Source organism: Grampus griseus (assembly GCF_964374135.1).
Source record: "Grampus griseus genome assembly, chromosome: X".
NCBI lineage: Eukaryota > Metazoa > Chordata > Mammalia > Artiodactyla > Delphinidae > Grampus > Grampus griseus.
Genome location: NC_138999.1, coordinates 73928950 through 73952568, shown reverse-complemented (window position 1 = coordinate 73952568; position 23619 = coordinate 73928950). Strand labels below are relative to the sequence as shown.

General features: G+C 37.0%; 1 protein-coding gene across 1 annotated transcript in view; it reads right to left on the bottom strand.

The window, feature by feature from the left end:
* DACH2 (dachshund family transcription factor 2) overlaps positions 1–23619 on the bottom strand; it is a gene marked incomplete at both ends in the record, with an annotated part of 640183 nt that overhangs the window by 143637 nt on the left and 472927 nt on the right. Inside the window, one exon of the mRNA XM_082681824.1 lies at positions 18340–18512. Within this exon, the coding sequence (XP_082537950.1) occupies positions 18340–18512 (173 nt within the window). The remainder of the gene's footprint in view (positions 1–18339; positions 18513–23619) is intronic.

Here is a 23619-nt window from a genome sequence, read left to right as displayed (position 1 = left end):
CTTAAATTTGTTATCAGAGAAAACTATGGCACACTGATATGACAAAGTTTCCCACAAGAGGAGAAGGCGGAAGATGGCGGAAGAGTAAGACGCGGAGATCACCTTCCTCCCCACAGATACACCAGAAATACATCTACACGTGGAACAACTCCTACAGAACACCTACTGAAGGCTGGCAGAAGACCTCAGACCTCCCAAAAGGCAAGAAACTCCCCACGTACCTGGGTAGGGCAAAAGAAAAAACAGAGACAAAAGAATAGGGACGGCACCTGCACCAGTGGGAGGGAGCTGTGAAGGAGGAAAAGTTTCCACACTCTAGGAAGCCCCTTCGCGGGCGGAGACTGCGGGAGGCGGAGGGGGGAGCTTCGAAGCTGCGGAGTGCACAGCAACGGGTGCGGAGGGCAAAGCGGGGAGATTCCCGCACAGAGGATCGGTGCCGACCGGCACTCACCAGCCCGAGAGGCTTGTCTGCTCACCCGCCGGGGCGGGCGGGGCTGAGAGCTGAGGCCGGAGCGCAGGGAGAGGACTGGGGTTGGCGGCTTGAACATAGCCTGAAGGGGTTAGTGCACCACAGCTAGCCGGGAGGGAGTCCGGGGAAAAGCCTGCACCAGCAGAAGAGGCAGGAGACTTTTCCTTCCCTCTTTGTTTCCTGGGGCGTGAGGAGAGGGGTTTAAGAACGCTGCTTAAAGGAACTCCAGAGACGGGCGCGAGCCGCGGCTGAAAGCGCGGAATCCAGAGACGGGCGCGAGCCGCGGCTGAAAGCGCGGAATCCAGAGACGGGCGCGAGCCGCGGCTGAAAGCGCGGAATCCAGAGACGGGCGCGAGCCGCGGCTGAAAGCGCGGAATCCAGAGACGGGCGCGAGCCGCGGCTGAAAGCGCGGAATCCAGAGACGGGCGCTAGCCGCGGCTGAAAGCGCGGACCCCAGAGACGGGCGCGAGCCGCGGCTGAAAGCGCGGAATCCAGAGACGGGCGCGAGCCGCGGCTGAAAGCGCGGACCCCAGAGACGGGCGCGAGCCGCGGCTGAAAGCGCGGAATCCAGAGACGGGCGCTAGCCGCGGCTGAAAGCGCGGAATCCAGAGACGGGCGCGAGCTGCGGCTGAGGGCGCGGACTCCAGAGACGGGCGCAAGCCGCGGCTAAAAGCGCGGACCCCAGAGGCGGGCGGGAGACGTTAAGGCTGCTGCTGCCGCCACCAAGGGGCCTGTGTGCGAGCACAGGTCACTCTCCACACCCCTCTTCCGCGGAGCCTGTGCAGCCCGCCACTGCCGGGTTCCCGGGATCCAGGGACAACTTCCCCGGGAGAGCGCACAGCGCGCCTCAGGCTGGTGCAAAGTCACGCCGGCCTTTGCCACCGCAAGCCCGCCCCGCACTCTGTGCCCCTCCGTCCCCGCCGGCCTGAGTGCGCCAGAGCCCCCAATCAGCGGCTCTTTTAACCCCATCCTGTCTGAGCAAAAAACAGACGCCCTCCAGCGATCTACACGCAGTGGCAGGGCCAAATCCAAAGCTTAGCCCTGGGAGCTGTGAGAACAAAGAAGAGAAAGGGAAATCCCTCCCAGCAGCCTCAGAAGCAGCGGATTAAAGCTCCACAATCAACTTGATGTACCCTGCATCTGTGGAATACCTGAATAGACAACCAATCATCCCCAATTAAGGAAGTGGACTTTAGGAGCAAGATCTATGATTTTTTCCCCTTTCCTCTTTTTGTGAATGTGTATGTGTATGCTTCTGTGTGAGATCTTGTCTGTATAGTCTTGCTTCCACCATTTGTCCTAGGGTTCTATCCGTCCATGTTTTTTTTTTTAATTTTTTTCTTAATAATTAATTTTAATAACCTTATTATACTTTACCTTCGTTCTTTCTTTCTTTCTTTCCGTCCTTCCTTCCCTCCTTTAGACAACGAATCATCCCAAATTGAGGAGGTGGTCTCTGACAGCAAGATTTAGGATTTTTCCCCATTTACCTCTTTTAGTGAGGGTGTATGTGTATGCTTCTGTGTAAGATTTTGTCTGTATAGCTTTGCTTCCAACATTTGTCCTAGGTTCTTTCCGTCCCTTTTTTTTTTCTAAATAAGAAGTTTTTAATTCAATAACTTTATTATACTGTATTTTATTTTTACTGTATCTTCTTTCTTTCTGTCTTTTTTCCTTCTTTCCCTCCTTCCTTCCTTCCTCCCTCCCTCCCTCCCTCCTTTCTTTCCTTCTTGCCTTCTTTCCTTCTTTGCTTCTTTCTTTCTTTCTTCCTTCCTTCCTACCCTCCTTTCCTTCTTTCTTTCCTCATACTTCTACTAATTCCCTCTACTTTTTCTCCCTTTTATCCTGAGCCTGTGGATGAAAAGCTTTTGGTGCTCCAGCCAGGAGGCAGGGCTCTGCCTCTGAGGTAGGACAGCCAACTTCAGGACACTGATCAACAAGAGACCTCCCAGCTCCACATAATATCAAACGGCGAAAATCTCCCAGAGACCTCCATCTTAACACCAGCACCCAGCTTCACTCAACGACCAGCAAGCCACAGTGCTGGAAAACCTATGCCAAACAACTAGCAAAACAGGAACACAACCCCACCCATTAGCAGAGAGGCTGCCTAAAATCATAATAAGGCCACAGACACCCCCAAACACACCACCAGACGTGAACCTGCCCACTAGAGAGACAAGATCCAGCCTCATCCACCACAACACAGGCACTAGCCCCCTCCACCAGGAAGCCTACACAACCCACTGAACCAACCTTAGCCACTAGAGACAGACATCAAAAACAGGAGGAACCACGAACCTGCAGCCTGCAAAAAGGAGACCCCAAACACAGTAAGATAAGCAAAATGACAAGACAGAAAAACACACAGCAGACAAAGGAGCAAGATAAAAATGCACCAGACCTAACAAATGAAGAGGAAATAGGCAGTCTACCTGAAAGAGAATTCAGAATAATGATAGTAAGGTTGATCCGAAATCTTGGAGATAGAATGGACAATAGATTGGACAAAATGCAAGAATCAGTTAACAAGGACCTAGAAGAACTAAAGATGAAACAAGCAACGATGAACAACACAATAAATGAAATTAAAAGTACTCTAGATGGGATCAATAGCAGAATAACTGAGGCAGAAGAACGGATAAGTGACCTGGAAGATAAAATAGTGGAAATAACTACTGCAGAGCAGAATAAAGAAAAAAGAATGAAAAGAACTGAGGACAGTCTCAGAGACCTCTGGGACAACATTAAACGCACCAACATTCGAATTATAGGGGTTCCAGAAGAAGAAGAGAAAAAGAAAGGGACTGAGAAAATATTTGAAGAGATTATAGTTGAAAACTTCCCTAATATGGGAAAGGAAATAGTTAATCAAGTCCAGGAAGCACAGAGAGTCCCATACAAGATAAATACAAGGAGAAATACGCCAAGACACATACTGTCAAAAATTAAATACAAAGAAAGCATATTAAAAGCAGCAAGGGAAAAACAACAAATAACACATAAGGGAATCCCCATAAGGTTAACAGCTGATCTCTCAGCAGAAACCCTACAAGCCAGAAGGGAGTGGCAGGACATACTGAAAGTGATGAAGGAGAAAAACATGCAGCCAAGACTACTCTACCCAGCAAGGATCTCATTCAGATTTGATGGAGAAATTAAAACCTTTACAGACAAGCAAAAGCTGAGAGAGTTCAGCACCACCAAACCAGCTTTACAACAAATGCTAAAGGATCTTCTCTAGGCAAGAAACACAAGAGAAGGAAAAGACCTATAATAACGAACCCAAAACAATTTAGAAAATGGGAATAGGAACATACATATCGATAATTACCTTAAATGTAAATGGACTAAATGCTCCCACCAAAAGACACAGATTGGCTGAATGGATACAAAAACAAGACCCTTATATATGCTGTCTACAAGAGACCCACTTCAGACCTAGAGACACATACAGACTGAAAGTAAGGGGATGGAAAAAGATATTCCATGCAAATGGAAGCCAAAAGAAAGCTGGAGTAGCAATTCTCATATCAGACAAAATAGACTTTAAAATAAGAACTATTAAAAGAGACAAAGAAGGACACTACATAATGATCAAGGGATCGATCCAAGAAGAAGATATAACAATTGTAAATATTTATGCACCCAACATAGGAGCACCTCAATACATAAGGCAAATGCTAACAGCCATAAAAGGGGAAATCGACAGTAACACATTCATAGTAGGGGACTTAAACACCCCACTTTCACCCATGGACAGATCATCCAAAATGAAAATAAATAAGGAAACACAAGCTTTAAATGATACATTAAATAAGATGGACTTAATTGATATTTATAGGACACTCCATCCAAAAACAACAGAATACACATTTTTCTCAAGTGCTCATGGAACATTCTCCAGGATAGATCATATCTTAGGTCACAAATCAAGCCTTGGGAAATTTAAGAAAATTGAAATTGTATCAAGTATCTTTTCTGACCACAACGCCATGAGACTAGATATCAATTACAGGAAAAGATCTGTAAAAAATACAAACACATGGAGGCTAAACAATACACTACTTAATAATGAAGAGATCACTGAAGAAATCAAAGAGGAAATCAAAAAATACCTAGAAACAAATGACAATGGAGACACAACGACCCAAAACCTGTGGGATGCAGCAAAAGCAGTTCTAAGGGGGAAGTTTATAGCAATACAAGCCCACCTTAAGAAGCAGGAAACATCTAGAATAAACAACCTAACCTTGCACCTCAAGCAATTAGAGAAAGAAGAACAAAAAAACCCCAAAGCTAGCAGAAGGAAAGAAATCATAAAAATCAGATCAGAAATAAATGAAAAAGAAATGAAGGAAACAATAGCAAAGATCAATAAAACTAAAAGCTGGTTCTTTGAGAAGATAAACAAAATAGATAAACCACTAGCCAGACTCATCAAGAAAAAAAGGGAGAAGACTCAAATCAATAGAATTAGAAATGAAAAAGGAGAGGTAACAACTGACACTGCAGAGATAAAAGAGATCATGAGAGATTACTACAAGCAACTCTATGCCAATAAAATGGACAATCTGGAAGAAATGGACAAATTCTTAGAAATGCACAACCTGCCAAGACTGAATCAGGAAGAAATAGAAAATATGAACAGACCAATCACAAGCACTGAAATTGAAACTGTGATTAAAAATCTTCCAACAAAGAAAAGCCCAGGACCAGATGGCTTCACAGGCGAATTCTATCAAACATTTAGAGAAGAGCTAACACCTATCCTTCTCAAACTCTTCCAAAATATAGCAGAGGGAGGACCACTCCCTAACTCCTTCTACGAGGCCACCATCACCTTGATACCAAAACCAGACAAGGATGTCACAAAGAAAGAAAACTACAGGCCAATATCACTGATGAACATAGATGCAAAAATCCTCAACAAAATACTAGCAAACAGAATCCAACAGCACATTAAAAGGATCATACACCATGATCAAGTGGGGTTTATTCCAGGAATGCAAGGATTCTTCAATATACGCAAATCTATCAATGTGATAAACCGTATTAACAAATTGAAGGAGAAAAACCATATGATCATCTCAATAGATGCAGAGAAAGCTTTTGACAAAATTCAACACCCATTTATGATAAAAACCCTGCAGAAAGTAGGCATAGAGGGAACTTTCCTCAACATAATAAAGGCCATATATAACAAGCCCACAGCAAACATCATCCTCAATGGTGAAAAACTGAAAGCATTTCCACTAAGATCAGGAACAAGACAAGGTTGCCCACTCTCACCACTATTATTCAACATTGTTTTGGAAGTTTTAGCCACAGCAATCAGAGAAGAAAAGGAAATAAAAGGAATCCAAATTGGAAAAGAAGAAGTAAAGCTGTCACTGTTTGCAGATGACATGATCCTATACATAGAGAACCCTAAAGATGCTACCAGAAAACTACTAGAGCTAATCAATGAATTTGGTAAAGTGGCAGGATACAAAATTAATGCACAGAAATCTCTGGCATTCCTATATACTAATGATGAAAAATCTGAAAGTGAAATCAAGAAAACACTCCCATTTACCATTGCAACAAAAAGAATAAAATATCTAGGAATAAACCTACCTAAGGAGACAAAAGACCTGTATGCAGAAAATTATAAGACACTGATGAAAGAAATTAAAGATGATATAAATAGATGGAGAGATATACCATGTTCTTGGATTGGAAGAATCAACATTGTGAAAATGACTCTACTACCCAAAGCAATCTATAGATTCAATGCAATCCCTATCAAACTACCACTGGCATTTTTCACAGAACTAGAACAAAAACTTTCACAATTTGTATGGAAACACAAAAGACCCCGAATAGCCAAAGCAATCTTGAGAACGAAAGAAGGAACTGGAGGAATCAGGCTCCCTGACTTCAGACTATACTACAAAGCTACAGTCATCAAGACAGTATGGTACTGGCACAAAAACAGAAAGATAGATCAATGGAACAGGATAGAAAGCCCAGAGATAAACCCATGCACATATGGACACCTTATCTTTGATAAAGGTGGCAGTAATGTACAATGGAGAAAGGACACCCTCTTCAATAAGTGGTGCTGGGAAAACTGGACAGGTACATGTAAAAGTATGAGATTAGATCACTCCCTAACACCATACACAAAAATAAGCTCAAAATGTATTAAAGACCTAAATGTAAGGCCAGAAACTATCAAACTCTTAGAGGAAAACATAGGCAGAACACTCTATGACATAAATCAAAGCAAGATCCTTTCTGACCCACCTCCTAGAGTAATGGAAATAAAAACAAAAATAAACAAATGGGACCTAATGAAACTTCAAAGCTTTTGCACAGCAAAGGAAACCGTAAACAAGACCAAAAGACAACCCTCAGAATGGGAGAAAATATTTGCAAATGAAGCAACCGACAAAGGATTAATCTCCAAAATTTACAAGCAGCTCATGCAGCTCAATAACAAGAAAACAAACAACCCAATCCAAAAATGGGCAGAAGACCTAAATAGACATTTCTCCAAAGAAGATATACAGACTGCCAACAAACACATGAAAGAATGCTCAACATCGTTAATCATTAGAGAAATGCAAATCAAAACTACAATGAGATATCATCTCACACCAGTCAGAATGGCCATCATCAAAAAATCTAGAAACAATAAATGCTGGAGAGGGTGTGGAGAAAAGGGAACCCTCTTGCACTGCTGGTGGGAATGTGAATTGGTTCAGCCACTATGGAGAACAGTATGGAGGTTCCTTAAAAAACTACAAATAGAACTACCATATGACCCAGCAATCCCACTACTGGGCATATACCCTGAGAAAACCAAAATTCAAAAAGAGTCATGTACCAAAATGTTCATTGCAGCTCTATTTACAATAGCCCGGAGATGGAAACAACCTAAGTGCCCGTCATCGGATGAATGGATAAAGAAGATGTGGCACATATATACAATGGAATATTACTCAGCCATAAAAAGAAACGAAATTGAGCTATTTGTAATGAGGTGGATAGACCTAGAGTCTGTCATACAGAGTGAAGTAAGTCAGAAAGAGAAAGACAAATACCGTATGCTAACACATATATATGGAATTTAAGAAAAAAATGTCATGAAGAACCTAGGGGTAAAGCAGGAATAAAGATGCAGACCTCCTAGAGAACGGACTTGAGGTTATGGGGAGGGGGAAGGGTGAGCTGTGACAGGGCGAGAGAGAGTCATGGGCATATACACACTAACAAACGCAGTAAGGTAGATAGCTAGTGAGAAGCAGCCGCATGGCACAGGGATATTGGCTCGGTGCTTTGTGACAGCCTGGAGGGGTGGGATGGGGAGGGTGGGAGGGAGGGAGACGCAACAGGGAAGACATATGGGAACATATGTTTATGTATGACTGATTCACTTTGTTATAAAGCAGAAACTAACACACCATTGTAAAGCAATTATACCCCAATAAAGATGTTAAAAAAAAAAAAAAGTTTCCCACAAATACAGAAAAACTGTATTATAAAATATTTAAATGTAGGAAAATATATTTTCATATCAGTCAGGTATTTTACCTATTCTGCTCTCAGGATTTTGTCACATTGAGTAATATAACTGAAGGATGAAAACTTTGAAAGCCTAATGATCATAATGCAATTTTCAATTCATGTTATAGTTATATTAGTTATTAGCTACAAATGATAATATCTGAGCCAACAGTAAAGGGATCTGAGCCAGACCTAAAGACTATGTGCCTGGCATAACAATATTCCCAAACTAGTTTCTGGCCAAAAAACAGAAGCAAACAACAACCACAAAACCAAAACCAAAAAAAGATTTGTTTGCAACTTATAATGTCTTTTCCAGCTTGGGAATTAACGTCTGTATCACTAATGATCATTTATGTTGAAAACACTCCTCAAAGTTTAATATCCGATGAATCATTAGTTTTCATTCATTCATGCAACAAACATTTATTGAGTGACTAATATACCCATTGAGGATGAAAGAAAGGCCTATGGGTGTCTTCATATGGTGTGTAGATTCTCATAGTTCAGACTAAAGACTAAATAATCCACATATAAACATTTAAAGATAAGTTAAAATAAAATACAAATTAGATCAATTTTGATATCAGAATGGGCACCTCTCTCCAGTTCCCACCAGATTCCTAACTTTTCCTTTGTGGCACTGAGATCTAAACAGCCATTGCACATGAACAGATGCTCTCTAGAGGGCGGGTCCAATACCTGTATATGCATCTAATGGTGGGGAACCCTTGGTCCTGGTACTGATAAGAAGTTGCACAGACAAATGTATATAGGGAAAGCTACTTCTTTCTCAGGGTAGCTCTTTGCCATGATTTTGGTTTCTACTTATTACTATTTCTATGTGAGTATAGAAAACATAATAAAAGAAAACAAGTATAAAACATAGTAAAAGAAAATAATATTAGGTAATATATATACTGAGTATTTACTAGATGTCAGACAGTGCTCTAAGTGTGTTAACAAGTTTGTCTCATTGAAGTCTTTTGTTAACACTGTGAAGTAGGTACAATTATTATCCCCATTTCATTGGGAAATAAGGCAAACTGAGATACAGGCAGGTTAATTCATTTTCCTAAAGTCATATAAAAAGAAATTTTGAAACCAGGATTCAAATACAGGCAGACAATCTGACTTCAGAGCTTGTGCTCTTATGCATCATGCCATACTGCCTCCAGTGAAATCTTCTCAATGCATCTTACTTAGCTGACAAACTATGATGGCTCTAGCCAGAAACAGTATATAATTCTATAAATTATTTGGGGGATGGGGTATCTGCCTGTTTCATTTTGTGTTTTTGATAAAGCAATGTAACATGATCCTTTACACATATTAGACCTTTGCTAAATCAGTGAATTCTGTGTTCTTGCTCTCTGTTTCCTAATAGAAAAAGATGACAGTAATAATGGAGTAAGACAATATTCAGCAATAGCTATCATTTCTGGCAAATTCAAGGCTAATTGCAATCCACTTGCTGATTTTTTCAATCTGTATTATCCTTTTTTGCCAAAGATTACTAGGGATTCTGAACTTTCCAACCATCCTCTCTAATGCTCTAGAACAGTGCTGTCCAATAAAATTTTCTTCAGTGACGCAAATGTTCCTTACCTGTGCTATCTAATGTAGTAGTCAAGAACCATGTGACTATTGAGAAGTTGAAATGTGGCTAGTTGAAACTGAGGAACTGAAGTTTTCATTTTATTTAATTAATTTAAATTGAAATAGCCACATGTGGCTAGTGGCTACTATATTGAATAGTGTTGCTATAGTAGGTATGTGCTATGCATCTGCCTAAGATACTTTGTTAACTGTTTACCACCATGGAGGTGGGGAAATTTATTAAACCATAAGCAAATATATATTTTCTGTAGATTCTAAGTTTCTAAAAGTCACATCACTTCTCAGAGCTCTAAAAAGCTATGATTTTCTCTCCTACCTGTGAAAAGGAAATGAAAAAGACAAAGCCAGGTCTAGCCTACCTTGCGTTAACTTTCACTATCTAAGGATATTTGCAGGAGTCAACACCTCTAATCACCTAACTTTTTTCACACTAGGGTAGAAATATTTACACAGTGGTAGAAGAAAAAGGCACAAATGAAATTATGCTCTTTCCAATTTGACTTTATTCTATGTTAAGCTGGTATAATATCAATTGTCAAAGAAACTAATTATTCATTCATTTTATAGAGACTTCTCAAACTTTGACTCACATGTTATGCCTTTCTGAAGAAATAAAAGATAATAGGTAAACTTCTTTGAAAAGATTTTGTTTGATTTGCTTAATGGATATGGGAGAATATTGGCATAGAAAGTTTGATTTGATAAACATTTCATATTTCATGTAATGCTTTCAAAGGAGAGTGTTGTCTTGCTCAAACTAGAGATAATTGTTAAATATACAGTAATTCTGTGAGCCAAGTGTTAAGCTGTTGTTAACTTGAAATCAGCCATTGTGGGAATATTTACACCATAGAAATTGGCAAATGTTATAAATCAGAGGTTTTCTTTTTTATTTTGTTTTGTTTATGAAGAGCTGCTTTACAGACACACCACTGGATGCTGGACCAAATATAAACTCTAAAACACTGAACTTTTAAGTCTATTATAGGCATTTGAAGGTTTTTTATTTCATTCTAATGTTCAACATTATCACACTAGACAAATAACAAGATTATGAATAAGTACACTAAGTGTTGCATTCATTTGAGTTTATGAGCATTCAAATGAACTCAAGTACACTGTCACATTATTAAAACACATATTATGCAAATATGCAATCACAGTTGTATGCATTCTACATTGGTCCTTTTAAAGAACCTGAAAAATTAAGGACAAACATGCCACACTGACAATCATCCACAAATAAACTTTTAAGCACAGAGAAAGTAAGAAAACTTAAATCATTATACGTAGTTTCCATTTTTCTTATGACAGGAATCCTGGTCTCATGGAGTATAAAACAAAATCAGCAAAAGCATGTTTTCAAAATAGTACATATTAGTTCATTTTATCTGTTTAAATTTTTAATAAAGAATTCTGTTTATTATTTGTCTCTTCCCATTAGGTTATAAACCTTAAAAACCACCTGATGCACAATAGGGACTCAATCAATGGAGAATAAAAATTATGGATGGCTTTAAACCAGATATCAGTGGCTTCTTCTGATTCAAATAGCTAACAATATACTTGCTAACAAATACCAAATTGGCTAACCTGAATTATGATTAGGAGTTAACATGACTTATAGATTAGCCTAACCAGTTTTCTGATGCAGATTCAATCAGAAGAAATTGAAACATAGAAATGAAGTGTAAAGGATGTGAGAGATCTAGTTTGCAGAAAGAAAAAGTGAAGCACAGGAATATTAAAATATGTCCTCCCAGGCACTTTAATCAGAAATGCTAAGTGCTTTCAACACCCATTTATGATAAAAACTCTCCAGAAAGTGAGCAAAGAAAGAACAAACTTCAATATAATAAAGGCTATATGTGACAAACCTTCAGCTAACATCATACTCAACAGTGAAAAGCTGAAAGCATTTCTTCTAAGATCAGCAACAAGACAAGGATGTCTGCTCTTGCCACTTTTATTCAACATAGTTCTGGAAGTCCTAGCCATGGCAAACAGAGAAGAAAACGAAATAAAAGGAATCCAAATTGGAAAAGAAGAAGCAAAACTGTCACTGTTTGCAGATGACATGATACTATACATTTGATACTATACATAGAAAATCTTATAAATGCTACCAGAAAACTACTAGACCTCATCAATGGATTCAGTAAACTGGAAGGATACAAAATGAATACACAGAAATCTGTTCCATTTCTATACACTAACAACAAAAGATCAGAAAGAGAAATTAAAGAAACAGCCCCATATACCATCACATCAAAAAGAATAAAATACATAGGAATAAACCTACCTAAGGAGAAGAAAGACCTGTATTGGAAAACTATAAGATGCTGATGAAAGAAATCGAAGACAACATAAACAGATGGAAAAATATACCATGTTCTTGGATTGGAAGAATGAATATTGGGAAAATGACTATACTACCCAAGGCAATCTACAGATTCAATGCAATCCCTATCAAATTACCAATGGCATTTTTCACAGAACTGGAACAAAAAATCTTGAAATTCATATAGAGACACAAAAGACTCCAAATAACCAAAGCAATCTTGAGAAAGAAAAACGGAGGTGGAGGAATCAGGCTCCCTGACCTCAGACTATACTACAAAGCTATAGTCATCAAAAGAGTATGGTACTGGCACAAAAACAGAAATATAGATCAATGGAACAGCATAGAAAGCCCAGAAATGAACCCATGCACCTATCGTCAATTAATCTATGACAAAGGAGGCAAGACTATACAATGGAGGAAAAACAGTCTCTTCAATAAATAGTGCTGGGAGAACTGGACAGCTACATGTAAAAAAATGAAATTAGAACACTCTTTAACACCACACACAAAAATAAACTCAAAATGGATTAAAGACCTAAATGTGACACTGTAAAACTCTTAGAGGGAAACATAGGCAGAACACTCTCTGACATAAATCACAGCAATATCTTTTTCAATCCATCCCCCACAGTAATGAAAATAAAAACAAAAAATAAACAAACCTAATTAAACTCAATAGCTTTTGCACAGCAAAGGAAAACACAAACAAAACAAAAAGACAACCACAGAATGAGAGAAAATATTTGCAAATGATGCAACCAACAAAGGATTAGTTTCCAAAATTTACAAAGAGCTCATGTGGCTCAATACTATAAAAACAAACAACCCAATCAACAAATGGGCAGAAGACCTAAATAGACATTTCTCCAAAGAAGACATACAGATGGCCAAGAGGCACATGAAAAGATGTTTAACATCACCAATTATTAGAGAAATGCAAATCAAAACTACAATAAGATATCAACTGACACCAGTCAGAATGGCCATCAGCAAAAATTTACAAACAATAAATGTTGGACAGGGTGTAGAGAAAAGGGAATTCTCTTCCACTGTTGATGGGAATGAAAATTGGTACAGCCACTATGGAGAACAGTGTGGAGTTTCCTTAAAAAACTAAAAATAGAACTACCATATGATCCAGCAATTCCACTCTTATATATCTGGAGAAAACCTTGGTTCGAAAGTATACATGCATCACAATGTTCATTGCAGCACTGTTTACAATAGCCGAGACATGGAAGCAACCTAAATGTTCATTAACAGATGAATGGATAAAGAAGATGAGGTACATATATACAATGGAATATTACTCAGCCATAAAATGAATGAAATAATGCCATTTGCAGCAACATGGATGGACTTGGAGATTATCATACTAAGTGAAGTATGTCAGACAGAGGAAGACAAATATCATATGATATCACTTATATGCGGAATCTAAAAAAAATGATACAACTGAACTTATACACAAAACAGAAACAGACTCACAGTCTTAGAGAAAGAACTTATGGTTGTCACAGGGAAGCATGGGGTGGGGGTGAGGGATAGACTGGGAGTTTGGGACACACATGTACATACTGCTATATTTAAAATAGTTAACCAGCTACCTACTATATAGCACAGGGAACTTTGCTCAATATTCTCTAATAACCAAATGGGAACATATTTTGAAAAAGAATAAAATAAAACCCTTTAAAAATAAAAATGTCAAAATATGTGAAATATAAAAAAAGAAATGCTAAGTGTTGGAAATTAAATATGGTTTATGGAGCAAGTCATTCACTAACTTGATATTCTCTATTTCTCATATATTCAAAGCACATACTGCAAGTCCAGCTTCCGAAGGAAATTGTGATTACAGTCTCATGAGCATCAGTGACAACACACAGGCATCAGCTTAACACAAACTACACTAAAGGAGACTAGCAGGTGTTTAGAAGGATTCTGAAAACAATATCACAGCACTTTTTAAATTCCAGAGATTTAAAAAAATGATATGAAAACAGGATATGATATGAAAACATTTAAACACATCAATAAGTTTGGTAGATCTTTTTGTGAATGTTTGTAAATTTTAATACAACTAAACACATATTTTGGACTTTTTTGTAATGTGTTATAATCTCTTACTGTGTATATCAAGTTTCTGATATATATATATATATATTTTTTTTTTTCTGCAGCTGTGTGTTAAATCACTTGCTTTCCTAGATGACTCTATAATCACATTAGATTGTCTATGCTATGGACTGAAAGCTTGTCTCCCCAAAATTCATGGGTTGAAACTCTAATCCTAAATGTATGTGGTGGTATTTAGAGATGGGGCTTCTGGGAGGTAATAGGTCATAAGGGGGGAAACTTCATGTTGGGATTAGTGCCCTTATAAGAAGAGGCATTGTAGAGCTAGCTTCCTCTCTCTCTCTTCACCTTGTGAGGACACAGCAAGAAGATGACTGTCTGCAAACCAGAAAGAGAGCTCTCACCAGGAACATAATCATAGGCACTTTGGTCTTGGATTTCCCAGCCTCTAGAACTGTGAGAAATTTCTCTTGTTTAAGCCATCTAGTTTATGGTATTTTGTTATAGCTGACCGCCTAAGCTCAGACAATGTAATACACAGCAAAGAGGGTTTTGTGAAGCAAGCTGTTGTGGCTTTTCTTAATTCATAGTGGATTTGTCAGAAAAAATCAAATTCCATAATTATGTCATTTATTTCTAAATGTTAAATGTTAAGTTTTCTGATCATTCAAATTTTGGAAGGACAGTTTACCTCTAAATGGTAAATATAATATAAAAGATCTGATGACTTCAATGCAAATATTTTGTGAGTAATTACAATGAGTAATACAAATTTAAATACCTGTTTTTTTATGACAAACTACCAGGATAAAAATAATCTGTAAATGTAATAGAGAAAATGTGTTTTTTTAATAGTTCCTGTATGTGACAAGTAGTAGTACATGATAAACTCTCAATTCATAGGTTTGCCCACTGCATGTGATATTTTAATAGATTGAACTTTGAAAACGTGCTTCACCAAGAAGCACATTGAAAACAAATTTCTGTTGAAATATAGATCAACAGAGGTGTGAAATTTCTGTCCATAGAATTGGGTACCACATAGTATCATATTGATAACAGTTCTTAAAAGAAGGGGTGAGGTTTTAACATATGAACACCTAATTTGTCAATTAATTCAATTATTTTTGTTATGCTAGTTCCTGTGAATTATTATTTTAAAACTAATAATGTTACTATCATACAATAGCATCTTTTCAAAAATAAACAAGAAAAACTTGGCAATTATATTAAAAACTTCTCACTACATATTCACTGAAATCAACTCTGTAAAAAATTTTTTTATTTCCTTCTCATCCTCTGATGGAAATCTATTTCAATAGATTTGCAGAGAAATTTATCAAAAGGAATGCAAAATAAATATTTTGTTTTCAACTGACTTTAGTCAAAATAACTATATGAAAGTAGATGTAATTTTCTTCAGCGTAAAATGGTTTCTGCATAATTGCAGGACTTAAATAACCATGTGATCCATGGCAACTTTTACAAAACAGCATCCAATTGTGTTTGTGAAGGTTCTGACTTCCTCTTAAAATAGGTTGCATATGAAATAGACAAATCAGCAATAAACAAAAATATAGCTATATTGCTTTTATACATTAACAATATTTGGATTATTAAAGGAAAAGATAATTATCCTTTCCATTTCAATCGTTATCTCCACCAATAGCCAAATACTAGTCATGAACTCCGTCCCCAAGTGCCTCTTTGATCCAAATTCATCACAAAGCTATCAAAAGTCCCAAACATTCAATCAAAATGTAGCTGATTCATTCTGAGTAATGGTCATTAAGAAAGTAAACAAAGGTACTTCTGAAGAGCCATAATCATGCCTCTATTGAGAGTATTTTTTCATCATTTCAAAGTAAGCATGACAATTCCATTACTGTAAATCATGGTTTTTTTCATAATAGAGTTTCCCTGTTTTGTGTGGGGTCACATTTATATAGTAGCCATCCAGTTTCAAAATCATAGGAAACTTATTCCATCTTTTTTTTGTTTTTTTTTGCGGTACGCGGGCCTCTCACTGTTGTTGCCTCTCCCGTTGCGGAGCACAGGCTCCGGACGCGCAGGCTTAGCAGCCATGGCTCAAGGGCCCAGCCACTCCACGTCATGTGGGATCTTCCTGGACTGGGGCACGAACCCGTGTCCCCTGCATCAGCGGGTGGACTCTCAACCACTGCGCCACCAGGGAAGCCCCTACTCCATCATTTAAATAATGTTCATGGGTGATTTTTTGTCTCAAAGACAACTCAAATTCCTGGTTTACGTTCTGATCAAGTATTCAAACAGAGCTCTGATTAGCTGGGGTAGACTAGTTCACTGAGGACCACAATCTTTACAGGAAGTACAATGCCTCTTGGCCATGGAAATACATATGGAGCTTAATAAAAATTTATCAGTTTTCCTTTCCTACAAAGTTATGTTTTAAATTTTCTCTTTTATTTTTAAATCTTTATTGGAGTATAATTGCTTTACAATGGTGTGCTAGTTTCCGCTTTACAACAAAGTGAATCAGTTATACATATACATATGTTCCCATATCTCTTCCCTCTTGTGTCTCCCTCCCTCCCACCCTCCTTATCCCACCCCTTTAGGTGGTCACAAAGCACCTTGTTGATCTCCCTGTGCTATGCAGCTGCTTCCCACCAGCTATCTATTCTATGTTTGGTAGTGTATATATGTCCATGTGACTCTCTCACTTTGTCACAGCTTACCCTTCCCCCTCCCCATATCCTCAAGTCCATTCTCTAGTAGGTCTGTGTCTTTATTCCTGTCTTACCCCTAGATTCTTCATGACATTTTTTTTCTTAGGTTCCATATATATGTGTTAGCATATGGTATTTGTCTTTCTCTTTCTGACTTACTTCACTCTGTATGACAGACTCTAGGTCCATCCACCTCACTACAAATAACTCAATTTCATTTCTTTTTATGGCTGAGTAATATTCCATTGTATATATGTGCCACATCTTCTTTATCCATTATTCATTGTTTTAGAAGTCCCACAAACTGGAAGCTAATTTAAAATGGAACAAAAATGTCTAGAATCTCACATTTCTCCTGCCTTCACTTCTTTTACTCCCATGTACATCTATTACAATCATATCAATATTTCAAGGCCCAGCTCAAATCCATCAACTGTAATGCCATTTGTGATTCCTGCTCCCTCTTTCTTCAATCTAGGTTTGATCTCTCCCTCCTCTAAATTCTGGTAATACTTGGTTATTCTCTATGCTATCCATCACAGTCTTATGTAAGTTAAATGGTACTTGTTGTTTGTCTTAAATTTAGTTTGTGAGTCCTGGAAGTCAGGAATTATGTCCTATTCATATCCTATATTTCTCTCTCTGTGATGTGTAAATATCAAGAGAATAATATTTGTTGAATAAATGGAGGAACAAAGGAACAAATCAAGGGTTGCCCAGATTAGCTACTCTTTTGATCCTATATACCCTTATATTATCTCCTCAACAAAAGGAAAAATATATTAAAGAGCTTAGTTCACGTGTTACTTGGAGGGCAGAGAGACCATGTGCCAAACTAATAGGAGACATAAGGAGGATTATAAAATATTATTTGTGTTTCATTACCCATTTATCCTGAAATTTTGAAAAAAATTATTCTAGAATATGATGATAATGATATAAATTATCATAAGTATTTATTTAATGTTTCACAGTTTTAAACTATATTTTACTCATATTATCTCCAGACAGCCAATGAAATAAGTGGTATAGATTATTACTATCACCTATATTTTACAGTTGTGGAAACAAGTTCAGGAGGGTTAATTGTCATATCCAAGGTCATTCAGCTATTAATTGGCAGAATAAGAATTGAAATTCAGGTCTTTCTGACTATAAGCCTTGTATGGTATATACTACTCCACAACCGCATCACAAACACCAAAAAGATGCAGTGGTTACTTTGTCTCACACCAGCAATGGGAATAGATTTTGCACATTCTTCTACTCTGTCCTTAGCTGGGCACACCTGCCACACACTGTTCTTATGAATGCAAGACAGGAAGCTAGAAGTAAAGGTCATATCTGTGGTCATTTAATGAAAACAAACAACAACAATAACAAAAATAAAAAACAAAAAACACCTTAGCAGGCTTAGTCAGAAATCAAACTCATCAATACTTTATGCTAGGCAACTGAGTCAATGAGCTGTGTGTTTTTACTGAAGATCTAGTGGTATTGCTATTATTTTATCAACATTTACATGTAATTAACACCTTTGTCCTCTTCTAAATCATGATTCTTACCTTTATAACTGAGGCCCCAGCTCTGGAGAGTGGACTGTGAATCTGGGCTGCAGCAGCCATGTTGGCAATAGTATTGAGATGGTTCATCTGATTCATTGCCATGGCAACTGATGCAGGAGGTAAGCTGACTGGAAGTAGGGGATGAGGCATCATCATAAATGGCAGATCCAGTCCTAAAAGAGACAGCACATGTTAAATTATTACATTAGTTACATTGTTTGGACAAAGGGAAATCACATCAAAATTGATCCTATAAAATAGTAAAAAAAATCTATATTTCACTCTTGTTGAATTTTTTAAATGAATTTTTAATATATCCTAGTATCTCTTTGAGAAATTACTAGTACTTATGGCATTTAACATTGTTTTATAATTTAAAAATATTCCTATATCCACAGACTTTTATTTAACAATATTCCTTGTTCATGCTCTCACTCCCAAAATAGTTTCAAGGTTCAAACTTTTTTACTTATAAAAACAAACAAAAATCTTTCAGCTGAACATCACTTTGTTTAACAAAAAGAAGTAACTTTCTTTTTAAACATTATAATGTACTGATGTGTAGATAGTTTCTAGCTTAACTCTTTCTTTAGGAGACATAATAGTGGCGCTGGTATGATAAGATATAGATTCTCTAGGCTTCAGAATTATTGAAGAAAATAAGATTTGGAATATGTCCTACTCTTTTAGTTATAAATCTCTAAAATGAATGTGTATAGCTCTAATTTGGAACCTTTGTCTGTAAGGAATAACTCCCCTACCAAAATATCAGCCTGTTTTCCAGTTTAATAACAAATACCAATATCTTTGAGTAGCATCAAGAATTCCATTTGTTTTCTTATGCAATGTGAAATATTTCTCACATATTTTGAATTTCTTAATATCTTTCAAGTACTATCCACATTACAATTGTGGTAGCCACAGATATGTCATCACGAAAATGGTAACAAATTAAAATAGTTGTCTACTTTCCCCTTATAAGGTTGGGATTTGTGAAGAAATACCTTTGAGCAGAGGATAAGGAAAGTTAGCCTAACATTACGGATGTTAACATGACTACAATAAGTAAACCATAGCACTTTATAATGTATTTTAAACTATTATCTTGATCTTGCCTTCTTTTGGACATGAGCCCAGAAACTATCAATCTTTAACAGATGTTCTAAAACATGCTTGCCTAAAATTTTCCTAAATTGTTACAGACTATTAACATTCTACTATGGGCAATGTTTGTGTTTGTCTTGCACACAATTATCAACTGTTAATAACATCTCTTTTTCCTCTTTGCCATCCCCTCATTTTTTCTTGCTTCCCATATCACAACAGCAAGTGTACAACGATGAATCTATAGGAAATATATTCACAGGCCCCTTAAATATCTTTCCTCAAAACAACAGTAACAGTAATACAAACACTTTACACACATATTTTTAGGACAAAAAGGAGGCTAGAAGGAAGAAACATTGTGAATTGATTTGAAGTCCATCTCCTGGGTTCAACAATAATGGTTGAATTAAAGTCATTAACAAAACAATTTCAAAAGCAGCACAATAAAACAAACTTCCGGATATAACAGGTCTCATACATTAAAGTGGTTATCTCTATTAAAGAAACTTGTAAATAAAGAATACAACCATCACCAATATTTCTGATAAAGATAGCTACAAAATGCACTGTTATCAGAATTACACAAGGATAATAAAAAAGCTAGAAACAAATTTTGCATGGAACCCCAGAAGGGAAACATATTCTATACTTCCTATGACTCCAAATCCCCAAAGAATATTGATAAAGTATTTTAAACTTTTCCCCATCACTTCACTTATGACTCAGTCTCTGAATCCTTTTTAGGAGCAATCTATCAAAACATACTTTTCAGATGTGAAACTTTTTCCTGTGATTATTACTTTAAAGCCTGAACACAACGTAAACACTGAATTCAAAATGGATTTCTGCACCCCGTTTTAAATTGGTTTATTTTCAGTTAAGCTTTCAAAATTACTTAGATATATATGCATTTTATACGTTAACCATCATACAGCTTTGCTATAATGATAGGATATTCCATAACATAAATTAATCACTATTTATCTTCCCCTAAGAACCTTCACTTTATGCTCCATATAATAGCAACCATCAATAACATACATAGATTTCTATATAAGCTTCTCATTTACCACAAACCCAAGATAATTATAGACTTCCAATTCTTCTTTATGTACTCAGTATTTTAATAGAAAATTGATCAAACCGTAGATGAAAAGTAGCCATCAGTGCCTCCATTTACCTCTCAAATAAACTTTTGTTCAGTTTACATTTCCCTTAGCAGTATAATAATCTTTCCTCATTCTCCAAAATTTTCCAGCATCATTCAGATACCATCTGGCAGTATCAAGTCATATGCCTACTTAAAGTCCAATTGACATGCAAACTAAATGCAAACCACAAACAGAATTTAACAGCTCATTGACAGTTTTAAAATACAATTCATCAAACATTTCAAATAACCATGAAGTGCTTAAAAGTCACAATTTCATATCATGACCTACAATAACTAACCATGAATTGACTATAGTACCCTGGAATTTAAGCTAATATTTATATTACAGGCAAGTTTAACAGTGACCCCAGTTGAGCTGCACATGCAAAGCATATGCAAATACTGAATTATGTAAGTCAACCTTTTCCCAAAGCTGGAAACATTAAGAGCCATCAATAGTATACAACACTCCAGCAATCTGGCTCATTTAGTCACATGTCAGAAATGTACAGCAACTTTTAATAGAATGGTAATGAAGACAAACCCTTTTTAAATATCACCAAAATGAATTTTTCTTTCCTGTCAACCACAAGGACATCAGGCAGACGACTATAAGCACTCTTTCTAATGCATCTTGGTATTCTGGCAACTCCTATAACTTTTATGTAAGTGCATGGCACCACCTCCTCCCAGCCATTAAGGTTACAAACTTCAATAATACTCTAATCTTCCCTCTAAAATATCACATTCATTTGGTTTCCAAGTCATGTTTTCCTCTGTGATATATTGCATTCTACAGTCAGGCACTAATCCCACCATGCTTAGAAGGTAACCTGTCTTCCTGGTTTTCCTATGCCATTTAATTTGCCTTTCCACTCCAATTTTTAGACTTTCAGTGGCTACTCACTGTCTCTAGAATAAAATATAAGCTCTTTGGTTTCATGTGAACATACCTTTCTAGCTTTGATATCTCACTATATCCCTCTGTGTATGCTCTACTCTAGCCCCTCTGGACTAGTTGTAGCTCTCTGCAATTTTAACTTACCTTAGCCTTCACTTTTGTTGATGCCTCTCTCTGGAATCTACCACTCTAACACATTTATTTGGGTATGGTAAAAGTCCTCCTCCTCTTTTTCATCAATGGACTTTAATTTTAGAGCAGTTTTAGGTTTACAGAAAAAAAAATGAGCAGAATTTACAGAGAATTTCCATATACTTCCCCTCCACCAGCAGTTTCCCCTCTAAGTAACATCATGGATTAGTGAGGTACACTTGCTACAATGGATGAATCAATATTGATACATTATTATTAACTACTGTCCATAATGTGCAATAGGGTTCATTCTTTGCGTTGCAAATTCTAAGGATTTTCACAAATGCACAGTATCATGTATCTACCATTACAATATAATACAGAATAGTTAGTTTAACTGGCCTTAAAAATCCCCTCTGCTCCATCTATTCACCCCTCCTCTTACACTTGGCTTTTAATGTCTCTATAGATTTGCCTTTTCCTGAATGCCATATAAGTGGACTCATACAGTATTTGTTTTTTTCAGACTGGCTTTGTTTCTCTTAGAAATATGCACTAGTCTTTTCCAGGCATCACAACTCATTTGTTTTTATTGCTAACTATTCTTCCATGGCATGGATATACCACAGTTTGTTTACTCATTCAGCTATTGAAGGACACTGTGGTTTGCTTCCAACTTTTAGCAATTATGAATAGGGTTGCTATAAACATTGGTATGTAGATATTTGTGTGGACATAAATTTTCAATTCATTTGATAAACAAGGGAGACTCAGTTTAGTTTTGTGAGAAACTGTCAAATGCTTTCCAATATGGCTGTCCCATATTGCATTCCCACCAGCAATGAATGAGAGCTCCTCTTGCTCCAAATCCATACCAGCAATTAATGTTGATGAAGTTTTGGATTTTAGCCATTCCAATAGGTGTGCAGGGGTATCTCATTTGTTTTAATCTGAAACTCCCTAATAGCATATGATGTTGAGTATATTTTCATATGATTATTTGTCATCTGTATATCTTATTTGATGAGGTGTCTGTTCAGGTCTTTGACCCATTTTTAATTAGGCTATTTCTTTTTTTAAAATTGAAATATAATTGACTTACAATGTTATATTAGCTTCAGGTGTACACTTGATGATTCGATACTTTTATAGATTATGCACCATACAAAGTTATTATAAAATATTGGCTCTATTCCCTGTGTTGTTCATTACATCCCTAAGATCTATCTGTTTTATAACCTGTAGTTTGTACCTCTTAATCCCCATTACCTATTTTGCCCTTCCCCCAACACCTGCCCCTTGTGGTAACAACTAGTTTGTTCTCTGAATCTGTGAGTCTGTATATGTTTTGTAGTATTTGTTAATTTGATTTGTTTTTTAAATTCTGCATATAAGTGAAAACATACAGTATTTGTCTTTCTCTGTCTGACATTTCTCTAAGCATAATACCCTCCAGGTCCATCCACATTGTTGCATATGGCAAGATTTCAAGTGCTGAGTAATATTCAGCACTTGAAATGGCAAGATCTCAAGTGCTGAGTAATATTTCACCTCTTCTTTAACCATTCATCAGTTGTAGACATTTAGGTGGCTTCCATTATCTTGGCTACTATAAATAATGCTGCTATGAACAGTTAGGTACATATTTTTTCTTTCAAATTAGTATTTTTGGTTTCCTCAGATAAATACCCAGGAGTGGAACTGCTGGATGGTATGGTAGTTCTATTTTCAATTTTTTGAGGAATGTCCATATCATTTTACATAGTGGCTACACCAATTAACATTCCATCAACAGTGCATGAGGGTTCCTTTTCTCCAAATCCTTGCCAATATTTGTTACTTCTTATCTTTTTGACAGGCATGAGGTGAGATCTCATTTTGGTTTTGATTTGCATTTCCCTGATGATTAGTGATGTTGAGCATACTTTCATGCATCTGTTGGCCACCTGCATGTCTTCTTTGGAAAAATGTCTATTCAAGTCCACTG